At 36.1% G+C, this 19,422-nt stretch overlaps 1 protein-coding gene across 1 annotated transcript; it reads left to right on the forward strand.

The window, feature by feature from the left end:
- The first annotated feature begins 577 nt into the window (after positions 1-577).
- On the forward strand, positions 578-19,397 carry LOC6640619 (probable nuclear hormone receptor HR38). The gene is made up of 8 exons (XM_023181996.2): positions 578-706; positions 6,641-7,367; positions 7,919-8,104; positions 8,325-9,256; positions 9,357-9,492; positions 11,602-11,907; positions 18,379-18,509; positions 18,573-19,397. The coding sequence occupies exons 2-8, from the start codon at positions 6,677-6,679 to the stop codon at positions 18,693-18,695; spliced, it is 2,505 nt and encodes an 834-aa protein (XP_023037764.1). The 5' UTR covers positions 578-706; positions 6,641-6,676; the 3' UTR covers positions 18,696-19,397.
- Positions 19,398-19,422: the final 25 nt, after the last annotated feature.

A 19,422-nucleotide genomic window follows, 5' to 3' on the forward strand; every position in this document is an offset into this window, starting at 1 on the left:
CACAAACACCCGAAGACGAACACAGCCTGCGTTGCGCTGCTTTGCATGTATGTGTGTGTGTGTGAGTCTGTTATAGTATTGGTGTAAAATTGTTGCCTCTTTTTCTTACCTAAAATGAGAACTTTGGTTTTCAAAATTCAGTCGGCATTCGACCATCAGATGGGGCGCACGTTCACCCACCAGAATCAGAGTCGTCTTAAACAAAAAAATGCAAAAAAAAATTAAGAATTTAAAAAATAAAACCAACTAAATATATTTAAAAAGTTTTAACAAAAGGAAACCCCCAAACAAGTAGTGCTTCCCTTTCCTCTCCCCCACACAAACACACACACACACACACAAATTCAGTGAAAAGTGCTAAATACAAAAATTATAATATTAACCAAAAAAAAAAAGTAATTAAATTTGTTTTTGCAAACTAAGCATAAATTGTTTGTTCACCGGAAAAGCTTTCTACAAAAAAATTTTATTTTTCTTCTTGTTAAATTTATAATATTCTTTATAAAAGTTCTTATTTTTTATTTGATTTTTTTTTACAACTTTTCGTTTCAATTTTTATAGTTGAAAAAGTGCATAAAATATGACAATATAAAAAAAGAAATTCAATGAAACAAAATCGAATCGAAATCCAAGAAAACGTTGAAACTGATCATCGAGAGAAAATTTAATTTCAAAGCCGCCTACTAATTGTGTTTGATCAAAAGAGGTGAGAAATTGAAAATTATATAGATTTAGACATAAACCTAATTAGTTAAGTCAATTGTTAACTCAATTCCATGTTAAGCCAAGCCAAAAGCTAAGCAAAAGCCAATACATGAGCCTAATCATCCGTTTGTGGCAAAAAAAAAAAAAATATTTCCACGTATAAGCAGCACACATCTTCCAGACAATAACAAAATTCTTGCATAGTTGACAACAGAAAAACAAAAAAACAAAATACAAAAAAAAGCAGCAAAACAAAATATAACGAATAAAAACAAAAACAACAAAAACAACAACAACATATAAGAAACGATCGAAAAACTCAATAACAGCTCGGATTTCATGTGAGCCGATATTTATTTTCATTTGCTTTTTGGAGACGACTACGACGAGACTCTGAGACCTACAACTCCAATCGAGTCTGGAACCGGGACTAGAAGTGCAACAAACAATTCTAGCTATCTGTCTGTTTGTCTATTTGTCTTCAACAGATTCAAAGTTTTCTTTAATGATAAACAAAATAGAGAATTTTTCAAGTATTTCACACGGTAAAGCGTGCGATTGCCATTTTTTCGCCTAACTCAACAAAATTTTGCTTAGAGCTGAAGCGTAACATTAGATAGAAAACTTTAATTTTTAATTCAAGTAGTAGTTAAATATTAACTAGTTTGGTTGTTGAGATTAATTGTCAGTCTCTCTCTCTCACTTTATTTTGTCATTCTTTTGGTACCACGTTGCGTATAAGTAATGCAAAAATATTGAACGCGCGACTTTCGGGAAGTAAAGAAAAAATAAACAGTAGCTCAAATGGATCTGCATATGCGTGACAATCTCTCTGTGTGTATGTGTGTGTTTGTGTGCTGGTGGGTGTGTTGGTATGTGTCAGGCGAGCCTCCCCTTTTAGTGGCCAGTTGCCCGTCAGAGAGATAGTGCCATCATCAACATCAACAACATCTCGAATAGCATCGACAGCAGGCAGAAGGCAGCAGTCGAGCAGTCTGGCTGTGGTTTTCAGTTTCGACTTCTGTTTTTTTGCAAGTTGATTTGTTTGTTGGTTTATGTATATTTATTGAAAATTTACTGCTGCTACTGCTGCTGCTGCTGTCATATGCAAATGCGTAAGTGGGCAGAGTGGAGTGGAGGAGTAGGAGGCTCAGGCCCCCAAAAAGTCATTAATCTCACGCCAAAACTGACAAAACGCACACAGTTTACGTTTACTTTGGCCTTCCTTTCGATAATGCGAATGTTGTTGTTGTTGTTGTTGTTGCTGCTGCCGATGATGATCACGATGACGACAACGACGGCGATGATGATGAGTTTGTTGAAAGGAATTTCCTGTTGTTCCTTTTTGGCGGCGAATGACAAACAGTTTCCTTAGAAGCTATAATGCCAAACGGTTTCAATTCGGTAACCAAATATCTTGACCCTTTTATAGACACACCAGCACACACACACACACACACACACACACAGACATCAAGATAGTTGGGACAGTGGGACATTGGGGACAGGGGACAAAGGACAGGAATGAAACACAGTTAAAACTGAGTTCCGCCTAACGACTACAACAACAACAACAATAACATCGTAAGCTAAAAATAACACAGGCTCTCAGTTTCAAGTCTACGCCTACAGCTGGCTGGCCTTCATCTGTTTCTTTTTCTGTCTCCTGTGTCTGTGTCTGGGTTCCTCTCCGGTTATTGCGCAATCGCCACAGAAGTAGGAAGCAGCGTGAATGCCCCCAAAAAGAATGAGGCACAGGGTTCAGAGAGGCCAGAGCCGAATCAGCTTATTCATGGAGGCAAATTCACAACTTTGTGATTTAACTTCAATTCTTAGAATATCACGGAATATCAGTCACAAAAATATATTTTAATATTAACACGAAAATCAAAATCAATTTTGTTTTCTTTTTATTACAAATCCTTTTCATATCTTTGAGTTTCTTGGAATATTTTTCTGTTTCAACTTATCAATTCATTTCGAAAACAAAAGTTTTTAAAAAGAAAACTCTTTTCTAGTTAACATAAATATTTAATTTATGAAATACAATTGATTATTAGATTTATATGATAGTTTACTTGGTGGAAAATTCAATTTTGTTGGCTCATTTTGTTGAACCTTTATCTTTTTACTAAGCCGAATATTAATTTGAAATTTATAGCTAAATAAACAAAATGTATCCCTTTGAATGGGATACAGTTTCGACCGTATATGTAATCTGTAAATATAAAATACACAGTTTTGACCAAACCTTGGGAATTAATATTCTTAACACCAGAAAGACAATCAATACCACGAAAACTTTTAAAATTTTCTGCATTCCTCTAAGGTTGAAATAAATGAACATTTTTTATTGACTTTTGGTATGTGTTTGCCTGTATTAAGTAAACTTATGTTTCTTTCAATGACATCCATACATTAGCCCAGAATTCGAACCCGGATCCTTAGTTGTTCAAGATGCCTAGTGCTTGGCCTTTTTACTACTTTAAAGCTTAAATTTAATTTTATTTAAAATTTGTAGTCAAAAATTCTTTGCCATTTCGTTATACATAGAAATATAGTGTATAAGTTTAACTAATAAAGTTAAGGTTTATTTTCAATAGATTTAAATTTATAAATCAAATCTTAATTGTAATTGCCATGGTCGGAAAAAATGGCATAAATTAGTTACCAAATTTTTAGATTGTAAAAATTTGAGAAAAATAAAAAGTTAATTTAGTTAGTAAGCAGCCAGTTTTGCAATTTACCATTTATAAATTTAATTTATATACTCTTTGCACCTGTTAAAAATATAGTCAAGAATTTGAATTTAATATTATACTATAATATTAATCTTAATATGTAATCTTGACATTATTTTTAATATACTCATAGGATTTGTGGTAGAATTTTAATTTAAGGTAGTTTCAAACATTTTGTTATATATTTTTATCAAAATATCGTACAATAAAGGTTAGTTTCAAAGATACATACTCATATCTCGGTAGAAAAATATTTATGTGGTTTTAATAAAAGCATCTGGATCCAATAAATCCAATAAAGTTATCATTCTAGAATTCATCCTTTCATAAGTTATTGGTATCCCAATAAAAACAAAATTACATATTTCTTTCTCCTTTTAATTTTGTATTATTCAAATTATTTAAACTTTGACAAGTCCTAGCAGTAATAAGAGAAAGAAGAGAAATAGAAATAATATAGGTATTTAGACTAGCAGCATTTTCGATTTAAGCCACAGTGTACTATGGATAATCTGCCAAATCCGATCCTGAGTTTGAGTTAAGAAAAGGAATGCTAAGTTTGGTTCTTTGATTGATGGATTAAAAGTTGAGTTGTTTATGGAGTCTGATTATTTCTGTCATGATTTATGTATTTGAAAATTTATTTGCTTTCCAATGATAGATTGTAAATGCAAACAATAGTTAATAAAGAAAATGTGTTACTCTCAAGTGAGATTGTAGCATTTTTAATCGCCTTTTGCTTGTCTGATTTTTATATCTTTGTCATATTTGTTTAGGTGTTTACAACAATTTTAGAATTTAAGCACTTTTAAAGCAATTAATACTACTAGACATTAGATTATAGAATATTGAATTTAATGTTGCTGATGTAAATGAGTTAAAAGTTTAAACTAAAACTTTGTAATAACATAGTTAGATCAAAAGAGAGGGAGAGAGAGAGAGAGAGAAAGATATTTAAAGCGAAAGATGAAGCAATAACAGTGAAATTTAGCACCGCTTTAGTTTGAATTTGTGCTTCTTGAGGTTAAAATTATGCACTTGTTGCTGAAGTGCAACAGCAGCAACAGAGACTGCAGCAGCGGCAGCAGCAGCAGCAGAGGATGCAATTCAATACAAACAAAAAATGTAGAAAGAAAGAAAAGAAAAGAAAAAAAAACAACAGCATTTTGCAAAAATCCAGAATAAATGCCCAAAAACATAAAAACAGGTCTTTTTTCTTTTTCTTTATTTTTTTTTTGTGTAAGCGGCGGCCAACGGTCAAACTGCATCTTGAAAAAGGCATTCGCTTTGCCAGTGTGTGTGTTTGTGTGTTGTGTGTGTGTGTGTATTTGTGTGTGCTGTTATTGAGTTTGGCAATGCAGTTGTTAAGCTTGCCACAGCTACTGCCTTGAATGCATTTTATGCCTTTTGCTTGCCCCGTTGCTGTGGCAGTGGCTGATGTAGCTGCTGTACTCCTTGCATTTTTCGGTTGCTGCCGTTGCTCTCTGATTGTTGTTGTTGTTGTTGTTGTTGCGGCTGTTAGTATTGTTTACCCAACCTACCAAAGGAATTTCAAGCATTCAATGGCATAACTTTAAGTACAGTAAAAATTTACCACAAGCAAGAGAGATATTCAATCCAATATATATACATACATATATCTGTAGCTAAACATAAATTTTCAAATACTTGTATGGCAACTTTAGTTGCAAATCAATAATCAAAAAGAAAAACAAAAAAATTGTGTTTTTGTCTAGACAAAATTATCGAAAATTTGTTGGAAAATTTGTTTGCCATATGTTATTGCCCCGTTTAATGTCTCTTTCTCCCTCTCTCATTTACTGAGACAGGTAGTCGGTGAGAGAGAGGGGGGAGAGAAAGAAAAAAACCCACTGACTGGCACGAGGTATCTAAAAATAGCAGGAATGCAGCACCAAGTCCAACTCCAACTCCAGTACCATCAACCAACTCCAACTCCAATTCCAAGTGCAAGTGCGTGTAGTTGTTGCTTTTGTCTGGCGCGACAAGGCCCGGCTGACTGGCCGGCCGGCATGCCGGTTAACCTGGAAAGTGACTGCAGCAGTCAGACGAAGAAGACGACAACGACAACGACCGTCATATAAAATGTCGCAAGGCATGTTAACGCAATAATTTTTGCAGTAGGTCATTAATTGTTTACAAGGAAATGGCCGAAAAATTCGATGCATTAATTTCTTTTTCTTAAACTTAAGACAGGGTTAAGTTGAACGGTTTTGTGGAATGGGGTTTGCTGTTTCTCTTTTAGCCATTAGCAATGGTTGCCGCTCAAGGACGTTAGGCAAAAGTTGTTTTGGTTAAATTAGGCTACTTGAAAATATAAAAGTCACACTCCAGTCACGTTCCATTTTAGCTCTCTAAGCGGCAATTGTTGCATGTCTACTGTCTCTGCATATGTTTTCTTTGAGCACGTCCTTAATAACATGACGATGACACTGACAACAGCGGCAGCAGCAGCAGCAGCAGCAGCAGCAGCAACAACACAACAACAACAACAACGAAAGCGCCAAAATAAAAACAAATGCCAAACTAGCAGGCCAAACAAACTGCAAGTCACAAACCAGCAGCAGGCAAAGAGACAGATAGACAGACATACAGGCAGACAGACAGACAGACTGGCAGGCAGGCAGGCAAGGTAGGCAGAGAGCCACGACATTCAGACAGACGCAGACAGAAGTAGACGCGGCTGCATAATGCGCCAAACCTACCAAAGCTTGTGAAACACCTGCCCCTGCCCCAGACCCAGTCGATGTTGCTGCTGCAGACATCAGCAACAGGTTCTTTATTATTAGTAGTCGCATTCTGAAAACCGCCTGCTCAATGTCAACTCAACGTTTGAGACTTAATTGTTGCCTCTTTGACGTCGCTTTTCTCTCTCTCTCTCTCTGTTTCTTATTTTTTTTTTTGTGTTTTGTTTGTTGTACAAAACATTCTTTGTGCTTGACTGGCGGCTCATGTTGTTTTTGTTGTTACTGCTGTTGCATCATGTTGCTGCTGGTGCTGCTGCTGCTGCTGCTGCTGCCACTTGAGGCATGTGCTTCATTCAAGTGGCCTGGCTTGTCCCTCCTAAACATTTCAAATACGTTTTTCGTGTATTCGTTGTTATTTAATTGCAAATTTTCTCCTCTGCTTATCTTGGTATTTGTTTTTTTTTTTTATTTTGTTTTTCTGTCTTGCAGCCTTTTGCCTACAGCACAGCATCAAATCGCCTTGTCATGCCCCATCATCATCATCATCGTCTACTTCAGACAAACAGTCAGAACAATTTAACATTTCTAAAATCAAATTACAAATTCAAACGCAGAAATATGCTGACAATGCGCGCACTTCCTGTCCCGACGACAACGGAAGCGCGTACACCAAACCAATTAGCGGCAACATTGTCAAAGACGTCAGCAGCAGAAGCAGCAAAAGCAGCAGCAGTACCAGTAACATCATCAACACCAGCAACATCATCAGAAACAACAACTACCACCAACAGTAGCCACAAATGTAGAACAATTCTAAGTTTATTTATAGCAATCGCATGGAACATTGTGCAAGAGTCGGCCAATTGGTTCCTCCAACAGGCCGGTCGCATTGATCGTCTTGCTATTCCCGATGATGCTGGCCATGACGTCAATACGGCCCCATTGAGACATCGTTGTACACGCATTGCTGGTACTGCTGACGACGCTAATGACAAGGTGTCAACGGCACGTGAACAGCAACAGCAACAGCAACAGCCGCAGCCACAGCCGCATCAACAGCAACTTGGGAACGACTACTTAGCTAGTTCTAGTCAGCCTTGCACGAGAACAACATCCGGACCAGGCCAGCAACATCATCAATTGCAGTTGCACTCTGGACAGCCACTGATGACTTTGTTAATTGGATTGTTGCTACTAAACATAAGCCTGGCGGCAGGTAAGTTAATTTCACTCACTAAAAAAAGAGATTGACCCCAATATATGGATATAATATATATCATTTTAAATGAGATGGCGCCAAAAGTTGTAGTTGCCTTACCCCGCCCCTTTTTTTTCCTTTTTTGACTCACCATATGTGGCGTTCATTCGCCCCAAACAGCAAAAAGGGAGATGAACTGAGCTGCGATTTAACGATAAAACAAAAATGTGACACATTTTTTGTTTCTTCTTTTCGTTTCTTAACCAAAATGTGACGCAATTTTTCATCATACACAAAGATTGTTGTTTGTTTATATCCCAATGCCCATGTGGATTCATCACAACAACAACAACAACAATAACAACAACGTAAAAATGAAAGACAGTGAGAAAGGGAGAACAAAAATATTAATTTAATCCCAATTTGCCGGGAATTTATCAGCAGGCAGTCAGGCAAAATATGATTATGAAATTTTTTAGGAACAGATGCCATTAGATGGATCAGAGTTTCTAATGAATCAATCAATTGGAATTGCTTACAATATATTTAAAATTTATCTTATTATTTAGCTGGTACCTGCTGGCAAACGCATCTTGGCAGCGGTAAATGCAATCAAATCTTTTCAACAAATATCACTAAAACGGAATGCTGTGGCGCCAGTCAGACCTTCTCCTACACCGATCGAGAATTGAGCAGCGTTGAGTACTTCTTTGCGACGGCCATTGGAGGAGGCGTTGAGTGTGCACCGTGTATGGGTAAGTTGACGGGGTGGGCTGTGGAGTGGCATAAAGTGGCACCAAGTGGAGTGCGGCGACTTGTCTGAAAGTGTTAATTTATGCAGCAGACAACTGCAACAGCCAACTGCACGACTGCAACTAATAAATTATGCAATTTCAATTCAACAGCAACAAAAAAGTAATAATAAATAAATAATATTAATGTGCCTTTTACATTTTTTGTTCTTTTTTTTTGCAGAGAATTGCAAGAGCTTTAAATGTGGGCCAAATAAAAAGTGCGTTAAACGTAAGGGAAGGCCAAAATGTGTTTGTGCCCCCGAATGTGGAGCAGCATTGCGACGAAAGCAACAACAGGAGCAACATGAACAACAACAACAACAACAACAGAAACACTGGGGCATAAAAACTCAACGCGGTTCACGTAGTCTAAGTAGTGAAATTACAAACATCAATTTAGATATAAATGGCGCCAAACGCCAACGTAAACATAGCGATATCGCTGATAACCAAAGAAAATCAGAGCAAGGGAATCCAATGCCAATGCCAATGCCAATGCCACAACGCCAGAGTCAAAAAAAGGCGCTGGGTGAAACAAAACATAGAAGACTTTTGATTATAGACAGCAGCAGCAGCAGCAGCAGCAGCGGCAGTCAGAGTAAGACCAACAATGGCAGGGTCGAGATGAGAGGTTATGAAACGAGACGAAGGCATAGAAATAACCATGGCAAACACTTAACAAGATCAATGATGACAGGAGCCAATGACTCGACGCCTGCGCACCAAACGACTCAGTCTAGACACAAGTTAGCAAATGCTAATGAACCCGCCAACGACATTAATAGGCAACAGCAGCAACAACAGCAGCAACAACCACGCAGGCGCAATAACAAGAAGCATAACAAGGATCAGCGCATACGAATTGTGGCAGGCACATCAGCAGCAGCAGCAGCAGCATCAGCAGCCACCACCACCAGCTCCACCACCACCACATTGCTGACAGTAAATACCACAATGTCTGTGTCTGGGTCTGGGCCACATCGTCGTCGTCTGTATCAAAATGAACACGGAAGTGAAATGGCTGCGTCATCGGCCCAAAGCCAAAGCCATAGCCACTTGGCTAATGCCGATGACTTGGCATTTCTGGGTGGAATTTACGAGCCTGTTGTATTGGTAGGTAGTAGTAGGATCGAGGGCTCTCCCTCTCTCTCTGTCTCTTTAAAAACCATTGCATACTACGAGGGGCAACATTAATTTAACTTATTTCCATTAGCAACAACAACAGCAACACTCGAATCCGGTTTGCGGCTCCGATGGACGCACCTACAACACCGAATGCCAACTCCGCAAACGAGCCTGCCGTTCCAACAATGCCCAACTGGAGGTTGCCTATCGAGGGCATTGCAAAAGTGAGTACCACAAAAACCAAACCAAAAATGGAAATTCCTTAAATTTGCCCAAGGAAAATTCCATTTGGGGGTTTTAGTTCTTTTTCTTTTATACAAAAGAAAACCAGTCGAGATCTATATTCAGTTTGGATAAGCTAGTTAGTTGGTTAGTTAGTTAGTTAGTTAGTTAGTCGGTTGGCTAGTTAGTTTTGCTTGCGTGCCAAAATGTAACAGCTTGCCACAATTAGATTAGATGACAAATTATTGCACATTTCAATTACGGCCAACAACTTGTCGCCAATGGTGAAATAACTATCCCCACCCCACCCCCAAAGACTCCACATTCCCCCATTCCCCCACACTACTAAAACTGGCCTAAGATCAACTAAGCCTTAAGGAGTGAGTCGAACGATCGAAATGTTGTGTAATAATTTAATGATACAGGAAGCACTCGCAAACATGCTCAAATGATCAATAAAAGTAGAAGAGATGCAACAACAACAACAACAACGGCTAAATAAGAACAAGAAGAAGAACTTGTTGGATTAGACCCGCAAGCAGAAGCAACAACAACAACAAAACAACAACAACAGCTATCTAACGATGGCGCGTGCCAACATCCAATGGAATGTTAGCAATCGATGCAACTAGGCAGTCAGTTCAGGCTATAGAAAGATCTTGAGATCTCTCTCTCTCTCTCTCTCTTACTCTTTCTATCTGTCTGTCCGTCTCTGGCATGACCATCCATAGCCGATCATAAAAATGAATGCAATTATTTGTGAGTGTCACAGTTGGCGCCAAGGCGGACCAATAATAACCATAGCAATATGCCTTTTGATAGTGTGTGTGTGTTTCTGTGTGTGTGTAATGATAAATTTCGACAGTTTATTGGCTAAAAAAGAAAAATATTTCTATGAGCATCATCTGAAATTTGCAAAAGCAAATAAAAAGTATTACAAACATTTAAACAAGTCAACGACTTTAGGATACTCTTTAGGTAGAGAACATAAAAAAAACGTAATAAGAAATTCATATCAAAAAAATCTAAATTTTACATCATTCTTAAATGTAAAATTGTGAAAAACGAGCAAAGATAATTTTTTAAAAGAAACTGAAAGATCAAATTAATATCGATTTCGATAAATTACAAATTTTTGGAATCAAAAACGGGCGAGGGCCTGATAATCTAGCTATTAGGATATGCTCTTCAAAAAAATTAATAATGAATCTTAGAATTTTAGAAAAATATCTCTTAAAGTCTCTTAAAGGCAAACAAATAGCTCCAGAAGACCCAAAAATTATTATTTCTGTAATATTGTTTAGGACTGCAAGCTAGATATTGAAAATTTAGATCTTTATATAAATACAACACATATACCTACATAAATAATTTTCTATAACTTCTTTATCGATTTCCTTAGACTTCATAAAATTGATATCTACAAAAAATGTTCCCTAAATTTTATTTCTTAACATTATTTTAAAAATGAAATTTAAAATACAATCGAGTCCCGATAATTTGAAATGGCAAGGGGATCCATTTTTGTCGATTTATACGGAAATTCAAATTATCGCGATTTCCATCAAAAGAATTTTTTTCAAGGGGATAGAATTTTTATTCGATTTATCTCGATTTTCTATTTAGCGGGTTACAAATTATCGAAATTCGACTGTATTACCAAAAAACGATACTAAGTTGATCTTAAAACTTTTCTTCTAGAGATATTTTGAATTTTTGATTTTCTTTATATTCTCTAAACGTTAGACAGCTAAAATATTGTTTGAAGGGTATACCACATAATTATAAATTTACGAACAGATTTGCTTGTTTAGCATAGTGCTAATGGATCCGCATCATCAGTAAGGGTATAAATAAAAGAAAACAAGCCAAAAAGAAAACAACCCTAGATTTATTTATAGGCCCAATCAACGCCCATATGCGAATAAACAAAGTTGCAAGGTGCTACATGATTTTCAAAATATTTTTTTTGATGATGAATATTTTTAGATAGATACCTGTCGAGAGGGTTATACATACATACATACATCATACAATTAGCACAATTTATGTTATACAATTTGCATGGATTTTTAGATTATTTTTTCTAATTAAATCGTTGATTTTTGCAGCTAGTTGTCATGGTGTTCAGTGTCTGAATGGACTAATGTGTGTGGAGGATCAGTATATGATGCCGCATTGCATATCCTGTAATATTGAGTGTCCCCGACATAATGGAAATCGAAGAGACAATGATGATGGCGATGATGATGATGATGAATTGGACTTGGATGGCTATGGCTACGATGGGGACTACGATGAGGAGCGTGCTGTGTGTGGTGTCGATGGCAAGACATATAGAAGCGCTTGTGATATAAATCGTATGATATGCAAAATTGGGCGTTCCATTGCTGTGGCATATCCGGGACCTTGTAGAGGTAAGTTTTTGGCTCAACAAAAAAAAAACTGGAAATCAATCAAATTTAATTGTTATGGAAAGTCAGTCAGTTGGGCAAATTGTTGACGACTTTTGTTGCTGCAATTGTAATGCAATTGAATGTTGTTGTTGTTGTTGGTGGCGGCATCGAAGGCGACGGCAACGGCAACGGCGTCGGCGGCTGTGCAAATTTAACAACAATCAACACAGAACCGCAATTTTGCATTTGATTGACTTGACTTGGCTGAGAGTAGGACCGAGTTGTGTTGAGGTTTTCCAAGCCAAGCCAAGCCAAGTCAATGCAAGTCGAGTCGAGTTGCTGTTGTCTCGTCTGCAGCCAGCCAAGCCATATCAAGTTGCTCTCTCGGTCTCGGTATTTGACTGAAATTGCTACATTTGCTTATACGGCTCCATGATTGCCAGCAATTTGATTAGCCTCTCTGTCAGTTGCCATGGCATAGCCTCTACATTTTGCTCTACTTTGGTGCAAAAGCCCGCGCGCATCCACATCGTCGTCGGCATAATTCATGCTTATTAATTTTGTGGTCACAATGCAATTGATCGACTCCGATTTCCAATTAATTACAATGCAAGCTACCAGAACCAGCAACAGCAACAGCAGCTGCCTGCCCACATTCATCTTGGTGCATCTCAACACAAGCCATTGCTAATTAAAGGCGTGGCGGGCGTATACCATTGTCGTACCATAATCAGAGATAGAGACCCCCAAAGATAGGAAGCCAGACAGAGAGAGAGAGAGAGACAACATGTTTAAGACTGCCCAAACTAGTTCAGTTTAGTGGGCCAGAGATTCTTTTGCTGGGCCCGGGGTAGAGGCGGGAGGCACACACAATCGTCTGAGGTGGCTGCAATTGCGTGCTAATTGCAGTGTTTTGTTGCAAATTACAACTTGTAATTAATGCTGACTGAAGAGTAAAAAACAAAAAGGCAAAACTCACAACCGTATGGCCAAAACAGAATGTTGCTGGTATTCTGCAGCTGCCAATGAAATTCAACCAAAAGCTGTTTCAATCGATACATATTGCCAATAAGTCCATATTTCTTACATCCAAGCCATTGCAGCAGCAACAGCAATAAACACCCATAATTGATCGGCAATGATCAAATAAATTTTACACTAAACTAGTTGGTGATAACCAAAATAAGATACAAGTTGACCAAAACAAATTTCAATTCGTAATTGTCCTCAATTTTTGGAAAGTTGCTATAAAAAATCAATCAAAACATTGCTAACTTTTCGACAACAAATTTCAACAAAAAATTTCAGACTTGCAAATAATAATTATAATAATAGACATATATTATACATTAATACTTAATACTTATAAGTAGAAGGGATCAAAATAGTTTTATTAATGAACAGATGTAAGAAAATGTTTGGGCCAATCAGGATTTTCCACTTAGTAATTTCAATAATTTTGAGATAAAAGCATTTTGTCACTATTAAGATTTATCAAAATTCCATGAACACTTTAAAGACTCACTCGTTAAGGGTATGAGGTGCCAAAAAAAGTTAACAAATGATATGTAATACTGGCAGCACTCCCCTCCTAGATCCGATCATGGTACTTTTAAACAGGTACGCAATATCTAAAATTTTGACCATTTTAAAGGAATTCAAGTTGTTGCTCAGACCCTTAACAACTACCCAAAAATATGTTTATGTGAATAGCGTATATTCAATATTAAATTAGATAATTTAAAACTTTCGAGAAAGTTGCTAAAATTTTCTATGTAAATTAGTTAATGTTAATGTTTACAACAATAAACTTTGTGATCTTTTACATCAGATTTTTACATTTTGTATGTAACCAAATTGCTAAATTTGCTTCTACTACCAAAATTGTTTATAAAATGATATATAATAAATACAGGCCAGAAGTTTGTTCAAAAGATCATTTCATCCTCCCTGCTACCCAAAAACTGACCATTCAAAATTATGAAAATACATCCTCCCGTACGAATTTCGACTGTTGAAAATGTAAAGCAAAAATGGAGGTTACAATTCTTTTCCTATAAAGCATTTTACTTTGACTTTGTGTTAAGGCATTTTTGTTGTCTTGTAATAGGTGTTCGATTTTCAGTGTCACTCCCTGTGTATACATATGCATCAAAATTTTAATGTTGCATATTGATTATATTCAGTTAATACAACATATATGTACTTAGTATTCAATATTTGTTTCTTGTAAAAACTGCTTAAATATATTAATTTTCCTTTTATAATGCATATTTTGGTGTTATTTTGCAAGAGTTGTCAAAGTCTAAAGTACCAAAAGTTATGTTGCAACAAATTTTAAATTCATTAAAAGAAAATGACAAATTTAAATTTATAAAAAAACACCCCAGGATAAGAAGGAATTCTTGAAAATCAAGACTATATTTGAAAAAGGGGAATCGTTTCTACTTAGGTTTAGAGTTTTTTTTAGATATATAAGTATTTCTTTTAACTTTAATATTAATGTTTCCTGAAAAAAAAGGAATATTCAAGGAAATCTCTACAATAGCCGGATATAGCCACCTGAATACATTGAAGATACAGCTTCAATTATTGTAAATGTAAATTCATAATGCAATTCCATGAATATGGTAGTAGAAAGTTTGATTTTCTTGTACAAATTTTAATGGAATCTAAGTGAAAAATATACATACATTTATGTGACATGTCTGAGGTTTGGCTTGAACCGAGTCTCGTCTGCTGATTCATGCCATTCATTCACAATTCATAAATGTCTAAGCTGACGCCTTCCTTTTTTTCTTCTTCTTTTTATTTAATTGTCTGTCAGTCAGTGCGTGTCCCCGCAATTTCCCCATCTATAGTCGATCCCCTCTTGGGTGTACATGTAACTCATAAATTTTCTTAGGCAAGTCGCCTCAAAACAACATCGAGCTCTCCATTGAGCCAAGTTTCACGTATGCACACGGTAGCCGGATATTAAAATAAATTAAGATCATTAACAATTATTCACTTTTGCTTTTAGCACACACACTTAGAGAGTCAGAGAGAGAGAGTGAGAGAGAGAGAGAGAGAGAGAGAGAGAGGGAGAATGTGCGTGTGTGCGTGCAGTTAGTTTGAATCTTAAAATGCAAGAGGAGACACCCGTCTGCAAGGCCTTACCCCCGTTCCCTTTGGTTTCTTCTCTGTCCTAGCCAGCTTTCTTCCTCTTCCTTTTGAGCTTCCTTTCGCGAATTGTTGCTCACTTTTTCAAAATGATCGTCAGTCTGATAAAAACCTATGTATGTGTGTGTGTGTGTGTGAGTGTGTGCGTGTTGGTTCTTTTCTTTCTTTTTTCTTTTTGAGTTTTTTATCTTTATGGTTAGTAAGTTTATGGTTTTCGCATGTTTATTTGTTTTGTCTGCTTTCACATAAATATTTAGCGGCGATGCTGTGCGATCAAACCCTTTCTGAAACCCAAAAAAAAATTGAAGAAAAAAGCAGCAGCAGCAGCAGCAACAAGCAGAAAGAGCTGACCAGACCAGACCAGACCAGGCCAGACCGGGAGAGAGAACCCAAGAAATATGACTACACGTACAGACCATTAAAACGCCAACCCAATCCCAGTCAGACCAGGCGACCCTCACTTTTTTTTCTGGGGTTTTGGGTTGGCTACACACACACACACACACACACACAACCAACCAACCATCGTCTGGTCTGGAAGTTTACGATCGTATTAAAATCACCTTAAACAACACGCAACACGGGCCCCCAAACTCCATGAGACAGACAACGCAGCTAACGCAGACCCACAACGAACGAATCACCTGGACATGGACATGGACATGGTCTTGGGTCTTGGATATTGGGTCTTTTTGTCTTGGGACACACAATGTTGCAATGTTGCAATATGTTCCAAGATAGGGGAAAGGAAACAGGGCCAGGAATAGGGAGCTAGGGACAGGCAGCTGCCGTTGGCGTTGATTAAACCACGTCGACATAACAAATTACAGTTGGCTGGGCATTGTGACGGCATTATCAAGAGATCCAGAGCCATCCAGCCATCCACCATCAGTTGCTCCACATGTATACCCAGTCACTACAAGCAACATATCCATCACAATCAACAAGTTGCAAAGGCGTTTCATTTCATTACATGTGCAAAAAGGAGCCCCAAAGCCAAATTGCCAAGTTGAAATTAATAAACTTTAACTGTTACGAATTGCCAGACGGTCGACCTTTCCTTTCATTCCAATCCCCAGTCATCCCTGTCCCTCTGTCACCCATTACCAAAGCAATTGCTCTGTACAATGCTCCGGGGGGTTTTGCAACATTGTTGCCAAAGTCGAAGATCATGTTGACGATAAATGCCCGTGTGTATAAACACACACACACACACGCACACTTTAGCCCGGTTGCGGTCTCGGCTTGGACTTGGGCTACCAGTCTTGCGCATGTGCGCAACTCTTAGGGCGTCTCTTCCTCTGCCCCTGCCTCTGACTTTCTGTCTGTCTGTGTGTCTCTCTGTCCCTCCGTTCGCAACATTGCCCGTGGTGTGAATAATGTGCCAGCGTTGAAAATTGCAGTTCTGTAAATGCTGACAACAGCTGTAAATGGGCGCGCACTCACACACCGTTGGAGCTGGAGAACGGGGAAGGGTATCAACTCCAAGTAATGGCACACGAAAAAAAATAAAATAGCCCATCTTAATACTGTCAGACGATTATAATTGAAAATTTTTTAACAACTTGTAATTAATTCTGAAAATTTAGATATATAAGATAATTATTACTCACCCACTTCAAGCAATAAATTAATGGGTACTTTTGCTGGCTTACATTAATTAGATATTGCTAAAAGGTCCAAATGAATCAAAAGTATTATATTATGGCTAACACTTTCAAGCAAAAAGATTTCTAGCAGATTCAATTCAACTCAATTCTTAGAATTAACTTTTTAAGTAAGTGATAATTTCATTGTTAATGTGTTTTCCATTTTATACAACGTTCTATTATCTGGAGTTTCTCAAGGGATTCCATGAGATTTAGAATTTAGGAAAATTAATATATTATTTCATCGAAAAACTCGAATATCATTTGGCTTTAATCTAATGAAGAAGATTATTTCAAAGGCAACATAAAAAGATTTTTTTATCTAAATTAATATTAACATACACTGCTGGTTAATAGGTTGGACGCATTCTTACTTACATCAACAATTTTCTTTAAGAAACAATTGAAAAAAATGTAATATGCGATAATTTCGGTAATTTAATTATGCTTTTAGTGTATAAATATGTTTTTAAAAATTATTCAAAGTTATTTAGAATAAGGTAATGTTTTCTTGATCATTCAAATAGATGCACTTAATTTAATCAATTAAAAAATGGGCTATATATATGACATGTTAAAAAAATTGTTTTAGTAATGGGTGATTAAATGACTTCATAAATAGAATAAATATTCATAAAACAGAATATTTTCTTTTCTCATCTTTGTTTATCTAAAATAGTTACTTAAATTATAATAATGATACGAGTAATCCGATAAAAAAATTTTGAAATTCCCTTATTAGAGCATTTTCGAAATCGGTAGACGAGACTTCTTCGAATCTTATAAAGATTTTAAAAATCTAGAGTCCCTATGAAGAATTTTTCCTTAAGAACAGGTTTAAAATCGGACGTAAAAGGTATTTTTTGATTTCAAACACCCCCAAAAATTCATTTTTTTTTCCTTTGCTTAGAACCAAGATTTAAAATTTAAGGTTTAAACAATTAGTGCTGGCAGAAAAAATATGTGAGCTTTAAGGATCACAGTTGAATTTTCACTATTCATTTTTCAATATTTGTGGACGAAAATTTCACAAAAGGCATTTTAAAAAACGTATCTTTTACTTTGAAACCTAAAAATGTCGCACCATGGAAACTGTCACAAAATGTTACAAGGCGTGGTGCGCGGGGTTGTGTCTCCTAAACTCATTGTATTTGCACGATTTTGTTTGTTATTTAGAGACAGAAAACTTCCAAAAGTTATTTTGTAGGCAAGTGTTAATCATAAAATTAAAAACCAATTACAATTTAAATTATTAAAGAAAAGCTGGGAGGGAATAGAGAGCATTAGTTTAGCTTTTTATTTAAATTTTAAACTTTAACAGTAGGAACGACAATGTGTTGACTTAGAATATTAATTATATAGGTATGTACATTTTTTTTTAATGTCTTGAAAAGACGTAAAAAAATGTGTCTCCCCTTACTCTTCTATAATTATTTCCGTAAGAAGTTGTTTTTAATATGGGTAGACAATTCTGGTCTTAAATGGATTATGTTTAATTTATAGAACTGGCAACTAACTAAATTGTATTTGCAAGTAAACTCGAACATCTGCTAAGAATTTATTTATATTTATTTACATATGTATAGGCAAAAGGCCATTAAACTGAAACAGCCATAAAAAAAGCAACTTTCAAAAGAACTGACAGAGAAAATCATAAAAAATTGTTTCTTCAATATTGCAGCGGACCGCGTCAGCTGTGCGGATATCAAATGTGGCCCAAAGGATACCTGCTTGGTGGATCTGCAGACGCAAATGCCGCGTTGTGTTTCCTGCCGCTACAAATGCTCCAGAAAGCGGCAACAACAAAGTGGGGTGAGTAAAAAAAAAAGAAAAAACCTTTCATAAATTCAATATTTAATGTGATTATTTATATAGCAAGTGCAGGTGGACAAAATTTGTGGATTCAATAACCACACGTACAATTCGTGGTGTGAAATGCGCAAGGATTCGTGTGCCACGGGCTATTTTATAGGTGTCAAGGCGCAGGGGAGTTGCTAAAGAGAAAGAGAAGATTATAGAGAAACGGCAAATTAATTAGCATATATATATACATATATAGAATGCTCTAAAGGGTATTCCATACTATCCAACATCCAAAGATTCTCGTTGTGCGTTACATAACTTTCCACATATATAAATTATGGAATCTACATAAAGAAAAAACATTTAGTAGTATTATCAACAACACACACACATATATACACACACACTGACTCATATTAAAAAACATACTTATAACAAGTCCAATCATTATTATTATCCCACACAAAACCATCTACGGCCAGAGAAACCACATATCTTAAGAGGCTTTTGTATTTTAACATAAACACATAATACTACAAATCTTAGGCTATATATAATTAAATTAAACAACTTACAATTTAAATTAAAATTACAACAATTTGTTTGTTTATTCGGAGACACGCGAAATATTTATTTAGATCTAGTATTTGATTATTATTATTATTACTTTATATGACGATTATTATTATATTATTATTATTTAACTTTTTCTTTTTTTTTTTTGTGTCTTTTGCCTGTTTATGAGCGAAGCTTAATTAATTAATTGACTGATAGCTTAACCTTATAGCAAGATTTTCTATATACACACACAATTATATAATATATAGAATATATATATAAATATATGTACTTATAAATATGTTTGAGTAATTGTTAATTAAATGTGTTTCAAACTTACATTTATAACTTGTTTGGATTTAAT

Source organism: Drosophila willistoni (assembly GCF_018902025.1).
Source record: "Drosophila willistoni isolate 14030-0811.24 chromosome 2L unlocalized genomic scaffold, UCI_dwil_1.1 Seg196, whole genome shotgun sequence".
NCBI lineage: Eukaryota > Metazoa > Arthropoda > Insecta > Diptera > Drosophilidae > Drosophila > Drosophila willistoni.